The sequence below is a fragment of the Pelophylax lessonae genome (assembly GCF_965119305.1).
Source record: "Pelophylax lessonae genome assembly, chromosome: 4".
Classification (NCBI taxonomy): domain Eukaryota; kingdom Metazoa; phylum Chordata; class Amphibia; order Anura; family Ranidae; genus Pelophylax; species Pelophylax lessonae.
The window spans coordinates 59,150,508-59,168,901 of record NC_138771.1 but is presented as its reverse complement, the minus strand read 5'-3'; the positions used below and the strand labels follow the sequence as shown (position 1 = coordinate 59,168,901).

Below are 18,394 nucleotides of genomic sequence, written 5' to 3'. Positions count from 1 at the left end.
CCGCTCGAATTTATCCCAAAGGTGTTCTATTGGGTTGAGGTCAGGACTATGTGCAGGCCAATCAAGTTTCTCCACCCCAAACTCGCTCATTCATGTCTTTATGGACCTTGCTTTGTACACTGGTTCAAATCATTTGGTGGAGGGGGGATTATGGTGTGGGGTTGTTTTTCAGGGGTTGGCCCTTAGTTCCAGTGAAGGGAACCCTTAAGGCGTCAGCATACCAAGACATTTTGGACACTTTGTGGGAACAGTTTGGGGATGGACCCTTCCTGTTCTAACATGACTGCACACCAGTGCACAAAGCAAGGTCCATAAAGACATGGATGACCGAATTTGGGGTGGAGGAACTTGACTGGCCTGCTGACGCCTTAAGTGTTCCCTTCACTGGAACTAAAGGGCCAAGCCCAACCCCTGAAAAACAACCCCATACTATAATCCCCCCTCCACCAAATGATTTGGACCAGTGCACAAAGCAAGATCCATAAAGACATAGATGAGTAAGTTTGGGGTGGAGGAACTTGACTGGCCTGCACAGAGTCCTGACCTTAAAGCGGAGTTCCACCCTAAAATTATACTTACCTCCATCTTCTTGCTCCAGGTCACCTGAAAAACAAATGGATAATCGCAATTTTGTTTAGAAGAAAATATACTCACCTAACTTCCTCTTCCTCCCCTCGGCGGCCACGGCGATTCGTCACTTCCTGGCTTGCAATGATTCCTGGGAGCTGAACTTCATCGCTCCCAGGAATCAATGCGCCTGCACCGGCCCCCGACGTCAGTTCCGGTGCAGGCGCCGTCATACCTTGCTAAACAGCTTCTGGGCATGCCCAGAAGCTGTGCAGGGATGACGTTGCGGCACCGGAAGTGACGGCGGGGCTGGTGCAGTGCATCGTGGGACCGAAGAAGATGGAAGAGGACACAGAAGAGGATCGCGCTGTCTTCAAGCTGCCCACACCTGAGATGGCAGCGCTGGACAATACATTTTCAAGGTAAGTATTTCTTCTAAAAGGTAAGTGCAACCCGGGACAGATCAGAGGCTAGCCATTGTGGAATGCACTAGCCCTGATTGTCCCGGGGGTATTTTTATTAAAAAAAACTTTCCCAGGGTGGAACTCCGCTTTAACCGGATAGAATACCTTTAGGATGAATTAGATGGGAGACTGAGAGCCAGGCCTTCTTGTCCAACATCAGTGCCTGACCTCACAAATGTGCTTCTGGAAGAATGGTCAAACATTCCCATAGACACACTCCTGAACCGTGTGGACAGCCTTCCCAGAAGAGTTGAAGCTATTATAGCTGCAAAGGGTGGGCCAACTTAATATGGAACCCTACAGATTAAGACTGGGATGCCATTAAAGTTCATGTGCATGTGTAAAGGCAGGCGTCCCAATACTTTTGGTAATATAGTGCATTTATAAAAAAATTTGCTGAAATACTTGTCACGCAAAACAGCATTTGTTCTGTGTGAATTCCAGCGAAATTGACTGTTACTAGGCTATTTTCTCTTTAGGTTGGAAGTTCTTTATTCAAACAAATAGCATGAATCAGGAAAATACTGCATTGTGGACACTAGATGGAGCCCATTATCATAGTAAATAAATACTTATTTACTAACGATGATCATTAGCTCCATCAAGTGGCCATAATGCAGCATTTTCCTGATTCATGTTATTATGGTTGAAGAACATGCTACCAGGAGAGAAAATAACCTAGTAACAGTCAAATTTGCTGGCATTTACATGAATGTACCTGCAGTTTTGCAGGACAAATAGCTCTGCACATTGTTTTTAGATACACCCCTAAGTGAAAACATAGGAACCCCATTAATTCCTGAGAGGTTTCCAGCGTTGGGCTAGGGGCATATCCCATCAGGTTCAGTCAGCAGACAAGCAGGGGGGCTGAGAAATGAACCCGCTGGACACTGCTTAGGGCAAAAGGGGTTTTCCTAATTTAACCATCCCCCAAGTGGACAACACCTTCAAGAGATCCTGCAAAAGAGATGCAAGATGGTGCAAGTGAGATGAACATTTACTACTTAGCTGTGAGATCAATGTGTCGTGCTGCTAATTATAAATCCTTCCCAGATCAAAGATTTCTGGCACTATCAATGAAACATAGTTTTATTTGTTTCTATATCCTTTATGGTATTCTTGTATTGTCTGAAGTTCATATCCTTTTTATTCCAATGGAAAGCAAGAAACAGACTTCGCGTTTGTCTTCAAACTTTTGGCACATCTTCATGTCCATCGCCTAAAATATAGCAAATGTAGAAGGTTGGTAAATATGTAGAGTGACAGGTACTATGTATATGCTGAATGCATGAACACATACAGATTATGTGCGCTTTAAGTACATATTTATTTCCCCACTAATTATTGAATACAATTTAAATTGTACTAATGATAAATAAAAATATCCTATTTATTAACAATAAAAAAGTTGACATTAATACATTTCTACATTGGTGGAATATTATAATATTAAGCAGAAGCCAAACCCTTTTTCGTCTTTTTATGAGGACACAGCAGGAAAGTGAAAAGGGGTTAGAACCTCTGATTGTTTTTTTTTATTGCGGTCTGTCCCAGAGGAGTTTCAAGGACAGAATGTAAGGGGAAATCTCACCTGTGAATCAGATAGCAATTAAAACCCTGCAAAGATTTTAAAGTGGTTATAAAGCTTCTTTTGAAAAAAAATATATATATATATATATATCAAAAATGTCTATTAAAGTTACACGATTCTGGATAAAATAAGAATCACTATTTTTTTTGCTTAGAATAAAGATCACGATTCTTGGCGTAACATCATCTTTCACATTGTACAAAAAAATGGGGTTAACTTTTTCGTTTCGTTTTTTTTAATTCATTGAAGTGTATCTTTTCCCCAAAAATTGCATTTGAAAAACTGCTGCACAAATACATTGTGATAAAATATTGCAACGACCACCATATAAATATATCTATTGTCTCTGCTAATATATATATATATATATATACTTTAATGAATTAAAAAAAACTAAACAAAAAATTTAGCCCTATTTTCCTATTTTTTTTTATATAATAAGAATGATGATGTTAGGCCGAGAATCGTGATCATTATTCTAAATAAATATATATATATATATTTAGAATAATGATCACGATTCTCGGCCTAACATCATCATTCTTATTATATAAAAAAAAATAGGGCTACATTTTTTGTTTAGTTTTTTTAATTCATTAAAGTGTATTTTTTCCCCACAATTTGCGTTTGAAAGACTGCTGCGCAAAGACAATGTGACAAACTATTGCAACGACCACCATTTAATTCTCTAGGGTCTCTGCTAAAAAAAAAAAAAAATTATATATATATATATATATATATATATATATATATAACATGTTTGGGGATGCTAAGTAATTTTCTAGCAAAAAATACTGATTTTACCTTGTAAGCCACAAATGTCAGAAAAAGTCAATAAAAGGGATTGTACAGTCAGAAGGTTTTTTTTTTTATCCTAATGCAATCTATGAATTTAGATAAAAAACCTTCTGTGTGCAGCATCTCCCCATAGCCTCCCCCCCTCCCCGAATGCTTACCTGAGCTCCCTCTCAATCCAACTATGTCCACAACGGTCTCAGCCATCTGGGACCCCCCTCCTCATTGGATAAGACACAGCAGCGATGCCATTGGCTTTCGCAGCTATCAAAGTCAGTTAGCCAATGAGGAGAGAGAGGGGGCGGGGAGGAACCACAGCTCCGTGTCTGAATGGATAAATGGAGCTGTGACTCTGGTGTCCCCATAGCAAGCTGCTTGCTGTGGGGGCACTCAAAGGGAGGGAGGGGCCAGGAGAGCCGAAGAGGGACCTGAGAAGAGGAGGATCCGGGCTGCTCTGTGCAAAACCAACCGCACAGAGGATGTAAGTATAAGAGCCGGTTTACACTGGGGCGACTTGTCAGGCGACCTGGTCGCCTGACAAGTCGCCTGCCATAGATTAGCACAGGACCCGTTCTAATAGGAGCGACACAAGTCGCTCCGACTTAGAAAAAGGGTCCTGAGCTACTTTGGGGCGACCTGGAGCGACCTGCATTGACTTCAATGATATGAAGTCCGTGCATGCCGCTCCGAGGTCGCGGTGCGAGCTGCGCACCGCGACTTCACAGGTCGCCCTGGCAAGTCGGGTCGCGCCTATGTGAACCGGCTCTTACACGTTTGTTATTTTTATTTTAAAAATCTGAGACTTTACAATTACTTTAAATTGTTTCTAATGCCCCGTACACACGTGCAGATTGTCGGCCGAAAAGATTCGGCCGACGACCGATCGGCCGATTGTAAGTTTGTTAGTATGATGCTTCCGACAGCGCACTTTCGGCCGAACAGAATCTGTCGTGCAAGCATTACAATTTTTGTATGCCGACACCAGAACGGCCGATTGTTCGCCAGTCAGTACAGATTTCGGCCGACAGACAGCAGATTTGCAAGACTGGGCATGCTCAGAAAAGAAAAAACACAGGGAAAGTTAACCATCACATGACATCACTTCTGCAGTCGGCTGTTGTTGGCCGACAAAATTCGTGTGCAGTCTTTTGCACTTTTCAACAGACACGACAGCCCTCGGACAAAAGACGGCCGATCGTTCGGCCGACGATCGGTACGTGTGTACGGGGCATTACTTTGTTTTTCTGCCTCCTTGTAACATCCTCTGTGAGCTCCCAAATCTCTTCTTTTTCTCCCTCATTTCCATTTGTTTGCAGTGAGCAGTGCACATTACTTGTGGTCATGTGCGCTGTTCTATGCACGCTATAAATTCCATAGTCCCTAGTTAATCTCAGTAGTGAGTAAGAGAGGGTGGCTATGTTTCTATGTACAGTGGGACCATGGAGAATGAACAGAGTCACCCTCTAATAGGAAATCATTTCTCGGCAGCAAAAAAAAAAAAATTGTGAAAATTTGGGGGAGACTGAGGACAATCAAAAAGGACTTTTTTTGAGTTTAGAATACATACATGAATAAATAAAAAACAAAAAAAAGAGTTTAGCGTCACTTTAAATTGAATGCATTCAGATTGCTCTCTTAAAAAATTCTACCGTTTACATAAAGTTTAGCATAAAAGTTTGTTACCAATTGATGTTCAGGTTGAAGATCCCCGTAGGCTGTTGCCTTGACTGGTCTTGTCGCTGTGCAATTGGAGCAGAACATGATGAAATTGTTAATGGGCGCTCACCAAACGAAGCTCCCTCAACAGCGGGCAGAGTGCAGCCAGGCGATTGTGCAGTGGTGCCTCTCCCAGTAGAGGGTAAGTTATTTAGTGAGCCAGAAATGGTTCCATTAAAGCGTGTTGGTTTCTTGTTGAGTAAACTTTCTGAAAAAAAAAAAAAAGTTAACTTTTTTTTTTCTTTTTACATATTCTTACCACAGTTTGTACAAATGGGAATACAGGCATATGAATACAAGGGTTCTTCAAAAAGTTTCCATTTTTTTTTTTAACTCTAATATAAAAAAGTGCAGAAAGACCCCTCATATTTACAGACATATTCATTTACACACACATACAGTATAGCTAAAGAATCAGAGAGAGTCTCATTGAATATTATATAAATGAATACTATCATATACAGGCTAGGATATTATTCACATATAACATAACATATAAATGCTCTCCAAATAAACCAGATCTTTTTTTGTTTTCATGGATAGCCTATAAAAGGTCTTCAACACTACAGAATAAAACCAGTTGAAAGTGATCTTCACAGACCAGAAGCTTTGATATACAATTGCACTAATAAATGCCCCTATCGTTACGGATTAATGACATTGGAGCCCTGCTATATAAGGCCTCATGCACGCTGTACTCAGAAGGATGCATAGTGCAAAAGCAGCTGGAAAAATGCAGTATAAGCCATGTTTTGTGTTTGGCATTAAAGCATTCTATTTGCCAGAATGTTCTTTTATTCTGACCATTGGAATGTATTCATGTGCAAACAAGCATAAATGCTCACGTTCATGTGTTTTTTCAGTCTAAATGCTCCTCTTTAAACAGGTTTTTTTTTTCCTCCTCTAAACACCTATGTGGTTGTAGCACCCTCTAGTATGCTACTAGTGCAGTGATGGCGAACCTTGGCACCCCAGATGTTTTGAAACTACATTTCCCATGATGGTCATGCACTCTGCTGTGTATTTGAGCATCATGGGAAATGTAGTTCCAAAACCTCTGGGGTGCCAGGGTTCGCCATCACTGTACTAGTGTGAGAATTGGCAAAACATAGTTTGGCTCATGGTTAAGCATGAATCATGGAATCTGGGTCAGGGTTTATTTGTGTTTAGGCTGGGTGACCCAAACAGGCAAGTCTCTGGTTCCTCCCCCTGTGTCTGGAAGTTTGGAGAAACTTCTAGAGGTTAGTGGGCGGAGACCAGGAGGGTGGGTCTGCATTCTGAAGGGAGTGTTGCCAAATCCCAGGCATGTGGGCCTGGCAGGGTAGTTGAGCCAGCCCTTAAGTATGGATGAGTCATGCTGGCAGGTGGAAGATGGAGATGGAGTGCTGAGGAGTCTGTCAGTGGCCTTGAGGAGCCCTCTAGGACTAGGGGGGCCCCCCCACAGTCCGAAGGCTTGGGCTGGCTCAGGAATGATCCCTTCTGCAGTGCGGTGTGATTGGGATCACCAATTATTAATATTATTATACAAGATTTATATAGCACCAACAGTTTACGCAGCGCTTTACAACTTGAGGGTAGACAGTACAAATATAATACACTTTAATTCAGTAGGAATCAGAGGGCCCTGCTCATTACAGCTTACACAATCTTAGAGGGAGGGTCAAGTGATGCAAGAGATAATAACTGTGGGGGATGTGCTGATGGAAAAAATAAATGTACAGTTGTTGGGTGGAGGCCAGATAGACTTTTCTGAAGATTTTAGTTTTCAGGGATCGTCTGAAAGTGGACAAAGTAGGAGATAGTCAGACAGATTGGGGTGGAGCATTCCAAAGGATGGGAGAGGTTCAGGAGAAGTCCTGGAGGTGAGCATGGGATGGGGGGACAAGGGAGCTGGAGAGCAGGAGGTCTTGGAAGGAGCAAAGAGAATGATTTGGTTGGTATTTTGAGACGAGGTTCGTGATGTAGCTAGGGGCCAGGTTGTGGATGGCTTTGTAAGTTGTTGTTAGTATCTTGAATTGAATTAGTTGGCTGAGTGGCAGCCAATTGAAGGATTGGCAGAGAGGAGTAGCAGACGCTGAGAGGTTTGTAAGGTGGATGAGCCTGGCCACAGTGTTCATGATGGACTGAAGTAGGGATAGCCTATTTAAAGGTAAGCTAATGAGGAGTCTTCTGAAAAACCTGTATGCAAGTCAAGCAACAGTTAGAACAGGACATGGAACAACTGACTTGTTCAGAATTAAGAAAGGAGTGCAGCAAGGATGTATATTTTCACCCTACTTATTTAACCTATATGCAAAGTACATCATGCAAAATGCCTGGATCGATGAATCACAAGCCGGAATTAAGATCGCAGGGAGAAATATCAACATCCTGAGATATGCAGACGATACCACACTAATGGCAGAAAGTGAAGAACTAAAGAGTCTCTTAATCAAGGTGAAAGAGGAGAGCGCAGGAGATGGCCTAAAATTGAACATTAAGAAAACTAAGATCATGGCAACTGGTCCCATCACTCCTTAGCAAATAGAAGGAGAAGAAATTGAAACAGTGTCAGATTTTATCTTCCTAGTCTCCAAGATCATGACAGACGGTAGCCATGAAATTAAGAGACGCTTGCTTCCTGGGAGGAAAGCAATGGCAAACTTAGACAACATTATAAAAAGCAGAGACATTACCCTACCCACAAAGTGCAGTATAGTCAAAGCTATAGTATATTCAGTAGTAACCAATGGCTGTGAAAGTTGGACCATAAGGAAAGCTGAACGCTGAGATGATGCTTTTGAACTATGGTGTTGAAGAAGACTCGTGAAAGTCCCTTGGATGGCAAGAAGATCAAACTAATCAATCCTGAAGGAAATTAACCCTGAATATTCACTGGAAGGACAGATCATGAAGCTGAAACTTGAACACTTTAACCACCTAATGCTAAGAGAGGACTCATTGGAAAAGACCCTGATACTTGCTGGAAGGAAAAAGGAGAAGAGGATGACGGAAACATGATGGATAGAAAGCATCATTGAAACAATGAGCATGAAGTTAAGCTAGCTCCGGGAGGCATTAGAAGACAAAAAAGCCTGGCGTGCTATGGTTCATGAGGCCACGAAGAGTCGGACACGACTAAACGACTGAACAACAATGAGGAGTGAGTTGCAGTAGTCGAGGCGAGAGATGATCAGGGAGTGGATTACAAGTTTTGTGGTGACATTGGTTAGGAAGGGGCATTTCTTGGAGATGTTGCGAAGTTTAAGGCGGCAAGCTTTGAACAGCGATTGGATGTAGGGCCCAGATGATAGTTCAGAGTTCAGGATAACACCTAGGACCTTGGCGTGGGGGAACGGATTGATAGTTGAGCCATTGATTTTGACAGAGAAATCAGGGGAAGAGGTACCCGGGGGAGGAAATATCATGAGCTTGGTTTTAGATAGGTTGAGTTTGAGGAAGTGATGTGACGTCAAGGCTGATATGTCTGTTAGCGTGAGGAGACAGATGGAGTGAGCTGAGGGGTAGAGAGACAGATTTGTGTGTCGTGTGAGATGATATTGAAAGCCATGGGAGGCAATCAACTGACCCAGGGAGGAGATGTAGATTGAGAAAGGAGAGGTCCAAAAACAGAACCTTGGGGGACCCCAACGGAGAGAGGAAGAGGAGAGGAGGAAGTAGAGTTGTAAGTGAGACTGAAGGTGCAGTGGGGTAGGTAGGATGAGAACCAGTGAAGAGTACAGTTACGGAGACCAAAGGAGTGGAGTCTTTAGGAGGAGGGGGTGGTCCCCTGTGTCGAAGGCAGCAGAGAGGTCCAGGAGAAGTAGAACAGAATAGTGTCCATTGGTTTTAGCTGTTAGTAGGTTGTTTGCGAGTTTAAAGAAAGCAGATTCCATGGAGTGTTGAGGGTGAAATTCAGACTAAAGGGGATCAAGAAGTTTGTTCCCAGTCAGATGGTTGCTCAGTAAGTTGTAGACCATACTTTCAAGGAGTTTGCAGGACTAACCAATGTGGGAGCAAGAAGAGGACAGTGAGTACATCAGCACACACTGGGACACTACAAGGGAAAAGTCTGCCATATGTAGTCAACTTTCTGGAGGGACAGTGGTGTGCTTCATCCTTGGTAGGACCTGCTGAGTAGTGGAGCTGGGACCAGATCCACAAAGGGAGGGGATACACTCTTGCAAACAGTTACCTCAAGTTTGTGCTACTTTCCTTATTCTAATGAACTTTTGCTATTAACCTACAAAGGACTGAGAGTTTGTACAGAAGGAAGCAGTTCAGGATTTTTGAACAGAGAGAGGAAGATTGTCTCCAAGTTATGCTGTGTTCATCATTCTATGAACCTTTTGGAAATCAGTAGGCCTGAGATTGGGAAAATAGCAAAACCCAAAACATGATACAACAGTTTAGGCACATGTGCAAATAGTGGTAATAGCTGCACATTTTCTGGTGTGCATGTTGTTTCACATAAAAATATGGAGCTAACAGTGGTATGTTGTTTCACATAAAAATATGGAGCTAACAGTGGTAAAGGAAAAAATGCCACTGAGTCGGTGTGAGGAAATAATGTCCCTGTGTCAGTTTGTTTGCAGCCCTGATTTGCCTGCAGCTCCCGCCAAGCTGGCCAAGGTGTGTACTCACACACCTGTAAAGGGAGGAATTCGGCCTTGTTGTACTTACACACTTCTGGCCTGAGGCCCATCTTCCTAAATAATGTCCACACCAACGGCTCTTTAATGATTGTATTACTACTATAGCTTCAACCTTCGAATAGCAGCTTCTCCACTTCAATAATTCACATCTCCAGTACAAAGTAAACAGAACACAGAACTTGAACTCCAGCTATTTTTGCATCTTCTCCAAAGTGATTTCCCTTACTACAAGTCCACACCTTGAATCTCTCTCTTTCTGGACCCAGGCCTAGGACGACTGTCTTCTCATCAGGTTAAAAACCTACATAACATAGCTCAGGGGTTCCCTGTTCCCATACATTTTCCTCCCACACAAGAATACAAAGGGGTGCAGTCTCCACCCACAAATTACAACCAGGGTGGGATCTTTCTAAAAGGGGTACTAACCCTTACAAGTTGTGTTATTTGAAGGGGAAAATGCCCCTGTGTCATTCGGGTCACTGGAAGTAAAAAACATCTGCAGTGTTGGTACTGTCAGTGGAAAAAAAAATGGTATAAACAAATGGCAATCACCTCAACCTATAAGTGGCCTTTACAGCAAGGAGCACATGGAAGGGCGACGCATGTCAAAAAACAACAAATCAAAATTCCTTACCAGCTCACTTACTGGCCAGCCTGCAACAAACTGAATTCACCCTGTCTCACAGTTCACAGTAGAACTAAGGCGTTTCATTTGCGCACATTTGCAAATACATGCATAAGCTGCAGCAGCCACCTTATGGCACCCCAGTGTACTGCAATCCTAACTCTATAATTTTAAGAGTCTCCTGAGTTGGAGCACATATATAATAATGGATAGATTAAGGGCAGATATACCTGGAGGGAGCCCACCCCTCCTTAAAGATATAGGGACGCACTAGACACCTAGTAATAGCACCTGAAGGCTGTGGCTCGTCTGTTTCTACAAACCGCAGTTCAGCAAAATGGGATTTATAGAAAATGCTTAAACTGAAAAAATGGATTGCACCGCCTTATCCCGGGCCTTCAACTGACAATTGCCCGCACAAGATTTTACTGCGTGAATGGACCCTATTAAATATAATAGCAGACACCTTGTGATGTCTGCTTTTAGGGAGGGCTTTTAGTTTTATTATTTCAAAATGCTGAGCAAGTTCAACTTCAGCCTCTGCAGTAGTCAAAGCATGGCATCTTGAAGGTTTTTTGCTTTGTTACTTACTACACTTAAGCTGCCAGTTTTCTGAAGAGAAGTGATTTTAGTAATTAGTACTTTCTGCAAACTAGTGATGTCACAAGCAAGTGTAAAAATATTTGTCACAGTGGCCACATGATTGGAAGCCAGTCCAGCAACTACCAATCTCTAACTTGGACTGAGAGCTGTTTGTGGCAGCTCGGTCTTTGTGCCGAGAGTACACAGTGAGCCCATTCTCAACAAATAAACATAAGGCACCCAGCAACGCTAAAGTGCATGAGAGTGCGGCATGAGAGCTTAAAGACCACCCTTTTGCCATCACATGTGTTTTGGGCAGTTGTAATGGGGTTAAAATTTAGAATTCACATACATATACAAGGGCAATGAAAATGAACCATGCTGGTAAAGTAAGTTACACGTTATCTGAATTTTAAGTGAAACCTGAGTTGCAGATCAGATTGTTACAGGACTCTGTCCTATAGAAAATGACATTGTCCATTCCAGCTGGCCTGCTGAAATAAGTGCTTATTGAGAGCTTCTGCTTACTATAATTCCTGATTAGCACCACTGTTGCAATAACATTGCACTCATGACATTCCTGTAGATCTGAAACTCTCCATGCAAGTATTCACCAAAGAAGATATTGCAGCACAGTAAACCAAAGCAAGGGGGTGCCTGTAGTTTGTACTTAAGCTCAAAGGAAAGAAAACTTTAGTTGGCCACACATACACTGTTCAAATTTCAAATAGCTCCAGATTAACTGGACGAAATTTGTTTATTGTTTACCTGCTCTGTGCAATGGTTTTGCACAGAGCAGCCCCAGTCTTCCTCTTCTTAGGTCCCCCATCGGTGCTCCTGGCCCCTCCCCCCACCAAGTACTCACCATAGCAAGCCGCTTGCTATGGGGGTACTTGTGGATGCTGCCCCTTCCTCACTGGTGACCTCACTGGCTGTCACTGAGCCAATAAGGATAGAGAGAGGCTGTTCTTGTGCACATCGCTAGGTCAAGATCAGTGGTGGCTGGTGCTCCATGGATGGGCCAGAGGGGGTGGCAGATGGACCGCACCATAGCCCCCCCCCCCCACGGACCACACCAGGCCGCACACCGTACCCCCCTCCCCCCTAGACCACGGAGAGACAGGACAGGACCCCCCCCTCACTCACCCTGCCTGGATGCAGCAGCAGGCGGTGGCAGCTTCGGCTTCTTCCCCCTGTCTTCTGCATCTCCTCCTCCATGCCCAATGGCATGGCTTCTCCTTTCGGCCAATCGGGAAACGGGTCTCAAAACCCGCTTCCTGATTGGCCAGGAGGAGGATCCATGTGACAATAGCCAATTTTCATTCGCAATTGTCACACAACTGGGTGGGCTCGGGGCGCACTGCTCTGCGCCCCGAGCCCACCCTTTTTTTTTTTAAGCCTGTGAGAGCCTCTGGCTCTAATCACATGGTTAAAAAAAAGCTCCATTGAACTACATGCGTCCGGTGCCCCGCATGCAGATTAGGGGGCCGGACGCATGGATAGGGGGGGCGGCGCCCCTGCGCCCCATATACACCAGCCGCAACTGGTCAAGATCTTGCTTAGGTAAATAAAAGGAGGAAGCTGCTTGCAGAAGATTTTTTACCTTAATACAGAGAATGCATTAAAGTGTTTAATCGTGGAGGTCTATAGATGCAAGGATTTTACTTTAAAGGGTGGCCTAACACTAACCTATCTAGCCCTGTGAAGAAGAAGAAATTAGTACATACCTTTTTTGGAAGCCGATCCGACCCTGTCTCCAGTAACGGAAGCTCTGCAGAGGACAGAGCCGACAGCTGTGAAATGAATGGGGAGTGAAGTCACACATAGAATTACTATGAGGCTTCCGTTGTCGGATGTGTCCTCAGCAACCACCTCAACAGCGAAGCCGCGACTGACAACTCAGTGTGGAATTGGGTCGGATCGGCTTCAAAAAAGGTAAGTATACCGATTTCTTCTTTACAGGACTAGATAGGTTGAGGTCTATAGATGCAGGAATTTTCGTGTTAGGGTGGACTTTTACTTTAACCACTTCCCGACCGCCCGCCGCAGTTATACTGCAGCAGGGCGGCCCTCCTGCGCAAACCGACATAGGTATACGTCGGTCGCGCGCCTGAAGCTAGGGGGCGAGCGCGCGGCCGGCGGCGCGCTCCCGCCCCCACTCGTCAGCAGGGACTCCGATGCACGGGGCAGGCGGCTCTGATTGCCGCCTGACACCCGCGATCTCTCCCCGCTGAGAGAGAAGAATGGTCAGCTGTTGTAAACACAGCTGATCGTTCTCTCTGGAATAATCACAGAGCCCCTGTGATCCTTCTATGTAGGATCACAGGTCTTTGTGATCATTTCACAAGCCATGCCCCCATACAGTTAGAAACACGCCCCTAGGTACACATTTAACCCCTTGATCACTTACTGTGTTAACCCCTTCCCTGCCAGTGTCATTATTACAGTAACAGTGCATATTTTTTGCACTGATTACTGTAGTAATGTCACTGATCCCCCCAAAAATGTCAGTCAGGGGTCCGATCTGTCTGCCGCAATGTCGCAGTCACGCAAAAAATTGCAGATCGCGCCATTACTAGTAAAATAAAAAAAAAAACCACAATAAAAATGACAAATCTTTCTCGTAGTCAGTAGACACGATAACTTTTTACATAGTTACATAGTTAGTGAGGTTGAAAAAAGACATCAGTCCATCCAGTTCAACCTATGATGTGTGTGTGTGTTTGCTGCTAACCGTACATTGTATACCCCTGTATGTTGTGGTCTTTAAGGTGCTCATCTAATAGGCTGAAAGCATTATATCCTCACTGAGCTCACTGAGAGGAGGCGGGCGGAGGCAGGGTGGAGCACGGCCTCAATACAATACATACAGCACAGCTCACTGAGAGGAGGCGGGGCGGAGGCGGGGCAGAACACACAGTACAGCTCATCTCCTGTGTAATAATGCGAGATTTCATGCCCTGAGATACATCCCAGCACACACTGCGAATCGCCGAATGACGTAATCCCCGACCGGACCCGGAAGTGAGAAGACGATAAATAAAGCAGAAAATAAGGTATTTACTAGCAAAAAAAAAACTTTCCATTGGTAAAAGTCGTTTTAAAGGGGATTACATACATCTATGTAATCCAATTTATTAAAAATGGGTGGAACTCCACTTTAAGGTAAAAAAACCTTCTGCCTTTAGAACCACTTTAGGTGCTTTAAATTAATTAATACAGTATATGTATTTATTAGCATGAATTACATGTATTTGGGCAGCGCTTGGTCATTATTTAAATACTTACTTTGCTCTATCTTTGCTTTGGCACTTGTTAGTCTATTATGGCCCCCACTTTTCAATGGTTTGGCAAAAGAGTTAAGTTCGTTAACAGTCGCTGTTGCTCGTATTGATTGAAATCCATTCCAGGTTAAAGTTTTCGGATGTGCATATCTCCTTGATGCATAATGTGTTGGAGGTGGTGCCCCTATACCAAGAAAATTGGGAAAATGTCCTGGAAGCCCAAAGTTAATATGGTTGGATGTGGCACTCGCTCGAGTTACAGTCTCTGTGATTGCACCTCCCAGGCAGGAAACCGGGACATAGGACATGTTTCCTTCTGTATCCTGACACATTATCAGGCCTTGAGTCTGCAAGAAAAAAAAGTTTACAGATTGTATTAAAATTAATAGCAAGTACTGCATTCACTATGTCTAAGAACTAGTTGTCCAGATGTTGAAACCACTGACCAAAACACTTGTCAAGTTGATGTAATTGTAATAATAATATTAATAATAATAATAAAGCCTAATAAAAGAAGGGAGCTAATGGAAATTATTCTACAATAGGGAGAAAAGGTTTGTCCATAGCAGATAATTGGTTTCCAGTTGACATTTAGGCTATATTCACACTGCTGCAATCAGATTTTGATCCGACTTTCAATGCGTTTATGTGATGAAACGTAGATGCCACTTGGATGTGTAGTTTGCATATTTAATGGGGCCAGAATCATGCTGGAATTGCACTAAAGTAGCACAGGACCTTTTTCCAAAATCGCGGTGCACTGAGCTGCATTGACATGAACAGGCACCATTGAAAGCAATGCGATTTCCATTGTCATGCGATTTTGTGTGACTCAAAATATTGAGATGTGAGGCGAAAACAGACTAATTATCATGGAGGACTCCAATTTTATCTTCTTATCCTGCCAGGTGTTACTTTTTTAAATACAGAGCACTTTGAGTCAAAAGCTATGGAACCATAATTAAACTTTCATTCATATTTTTATAAATCTCTAACCTCTTTTTAAATTTAAAAAGGATCTAAAATCAAATAATAATTTGAGGCTTGCTGCATCTCCTTTGATAAAAAAAAGAAAAAAAAGACTTAAATCCAATTACATTAAATACTTACCAGTCCCTTGATGTGTGGTCCCTCGGTTTCTGATTGGCCTCTGACTCATTGACACTTACCTCTATTGACTGCAGACAGAGGCAGCCAATCAGTGTCTATTGCTAAAGCCCCATACACACGTACCGAATGTCGGCCGAACAATCGGTCGTCTTTTGTCCGGTGCTGTCCTGTCGGTTGAAAAGTGCTAAAGACTGCACACGAATTTTGTCGGCCAACAACAGCCGACTGCAGAAGTGATGTCATGTGATGGTTAACTTTCCGTGTGTTTTTTCTTCTCTGAGCATGCCCAGTCTTGCTCATCTGCTGTTTGTCGGCCGAAATCTGTACTGACTGGCGAACAATCGGCCGTTCTGGTGTTGGCCAACAAAAATTTTAATGCTTGCACGACAGATTCTGTTCGGCCGAAAAGTCGCAGTCGGTTGTCGGAATCATCATACTAACAAGCCGACAATCGGCAGATCGGTCGGTGGCCGAAAATATTTAGGGCCGACAATCGCTACGTGTGTATGGGGCTTAACACAGAACTCATTCTTGGTTGCAACACAGAAGCAGAAGTGTCAGTGAGGCAGACCTATGATCAGATAAAGAGATGTATAGGCTTATTTTTTTAGATTCATACTTACCTAGGTGGATGCATTATCGGCCCGATGCTGCATCTGTCCCCCAGCTTTGGCTGTATTTTTCCTTTAATGCCCTTATCATCATAAACATATACATCAATTAACTATTAGGGTAACTCCACTTTTGTTGAGGAGAAAACATTCCCTTCTGGATTCTGCAAGCTCATGATCCCTACCCCAGCTGCCTTCCTCTATGGCCGCCATACCCCCCCAAACCCTGCCCTTTTTTTTTCTTTCCTCCCAACCATCCTTTTTTTCACCTCCAATTTCCTCCTCTCCCAAATCCTACCCCAGAAACATTCTCAAAAAAATATTTGGCAAGCTCCAGTTCTGACAGTATGGCTGATAGACAGTACAAGTTTGGCCAATATACAATGCTGTGAAAAAACATTTGCCTCCTTCATGATTTTTTTTGTGGATATTTGTCACACTTAAATGATTTAGATAATCAAATAACTTTAATATTACGCAAAGATAACCATAGTAAATACAAAATGCAGTTTTTGAATGATGATTTCATTTATTAACCACTTCCCGCCGGGAGGACATCCATGGACATCCTCTGGTTTCAGTGGCTATATTGGAATGATGCCTGTGTCTATAGGCATCATCCCGGTATATATATTTTTCAGTCGGCGATTCACTTTCAGGCAGAAGTGAAGTGACTCAAGTGGCTAATTAGCAACTTATACTCTTGAGGGTGGCGGAACGGGGTCCAACCCCCCCTCCCACAGCCGCCCCCGCCACCTTTCCCAGGCTCTTCCTTCCCAACGCGGAGCCAAGGGCCGATGGGGCTATTGCTGCCCTGAACAGAGAAAGGAACTGACGTCGTTCCTCTCTCTGTAACCCCCGGAAACCGGGAGTAACGAGTAGTTATTCACTTTCGGTTCCGCCTCTTTGCTTACCTGGCCCCCAGCGGCCAGGAAAGCAGCCAATCAGACCGATCTGTGTCTGATTGGTTGTATGGGAGGCTAGAGGAGAGATTTAAGGTTTAATATACCTCAGATCTCTCCATATTGAGGACCTGTCCCAGTCTGTGCTGTCAGAAGGGATGCTGTCCATCCCTTGTGATAGCAATAAAGTAAATCCAAAAAAAAGTGTTAAATTTTGTATGAAAAAAAAAAATGGAAAAAGGCGCCCCAGTCCCACCGTGCTTACACGCAAATGCCAACGAATACGTTATTCCTGCATGCATATGGAAACGATGATCCTCCCACACATGTGAGGTATTATTGGGAATGCCAGAGCGAGAGCAATAATTCTAGCACCATACCTGCTCTGCAACTCTAAACTGGTAACCTGTACAGGCATTTAAAACGCTTTAAAGTGGAGTTCCACCCTAAAATTGAACTTCGGTCTATCTTCTTGCTCCGGGTCACCAGAAAAACAAATGAATAATCGTAATTTTTTTTTTTTCACTTACCTTGTTTTAGAAGAAAATATACTTACCTTACTTCCTCTTCCTCCCTCTGCGGTCACGGCCGTCATTTCCTTGCAATGATTCCTGGGAGCTGAACGTCATCGCTCCCAGGATTCAATGCGCCTGCACCGGCCCCGACGTCAGTTCCGATGCAGGCGCGTCATACCTTGCTAAACAGCTTCTGGGCATGCCCAGAAGCTGTGCAGGGATGACGCTGCAGACCCGGAAGTGACGGCGGGGCCGGTGCAGTGCATCATGGGACCGAAGAGGACGGAAGAGGACGCAGAAGAGGATCGCGCTGGCTTTAGCTGCCCACACCTGAGATGGCAGTGCTGGACAAGACATTTTCCAGGGAAGTTTTTCTTCTAAAAGGTAAGTGCAACCCGGGACAGATCAGAGGCTATACATTGTGGAATGCACTAGCCCTGACTGTCCCGGGGGTATTTTTATGTAATTTTTTTTGTTTTAGGTGGAACTCCGCTTTAAGCACCGTAGTTTGCGCCATCCTACGGGCAGACGGAATTTATATATTTACTCGGCGTAATATCATCTTTCATATTACACAAAAAATTGGGCTAACTTTTAGTGTTTTCTCTTTTTTAATTCATGAAAGTGTTTTTTTTTTTTAAAACACTGCACAAATAACGTTTGACACAAAAAATTGCAACACCCATCATTTCATTTTAAAGGTTCTCTGCTATATATATTTATTATTTGGTGGTTCTAAGTAATTTTCTGTTTAAAATAAAAAGTAGACTTTTACATGCAGGAGCTAAGTGTCAGAATTGGGCCAGAGGGGAAGTGGTTAAGGGAAAATAGCTGTCTAAACCTGCTGGCCCTATGTAAAAAAAGAAATTGCCCTACCCCCATCCCACCTTGCTAAATCCTGAATATACTGTGATTAACTACATTTTTTGTAAAGCGGAGTTACATTTCATTTTGCCACACCCAGGCCTGATTTTTGCCAGACCTGTTGAATCAAGAAA

General features: G+C 43.5%; 1 protein-coding gene across 2 annotated transcripts in view; it reads right to left on the bottom strand.

The window, feature by feature from the left end:
- Window positions 1-2,045: 2,045 nt before the first annotated feature.
- Window positions 2,046-18,394, bottom strand: part of TTLL13 (tubulin tyrosine ligase like 13) — a 92,886-nt gene continuing 76,537 nt past the window's right edge. For both annotated transcript variants that reach the window (XM_082253224.1, XM_082253223.1), the window contains exons 14-16: window positions 14,263-14,605; window positions 5,101-5,341; window positions 2,046-2,250 (exon numbers count right to left, since the gene is read on the bottom strand). In XM_082253224.1, coding sequence (XP_082109350.1) covers window positions 2,238-2,250; window positions 5,101-5,341; window positions 14,263-14,605 — 597 coding nt within the window. In that variant the 3' untranslated portion in view covers window positions 2,046-2,237. The remainder of the gene's footprint in view (window positions 2,251-5,100; window positions 5,342-14,262; window positions 14,606-18,394) is intronic.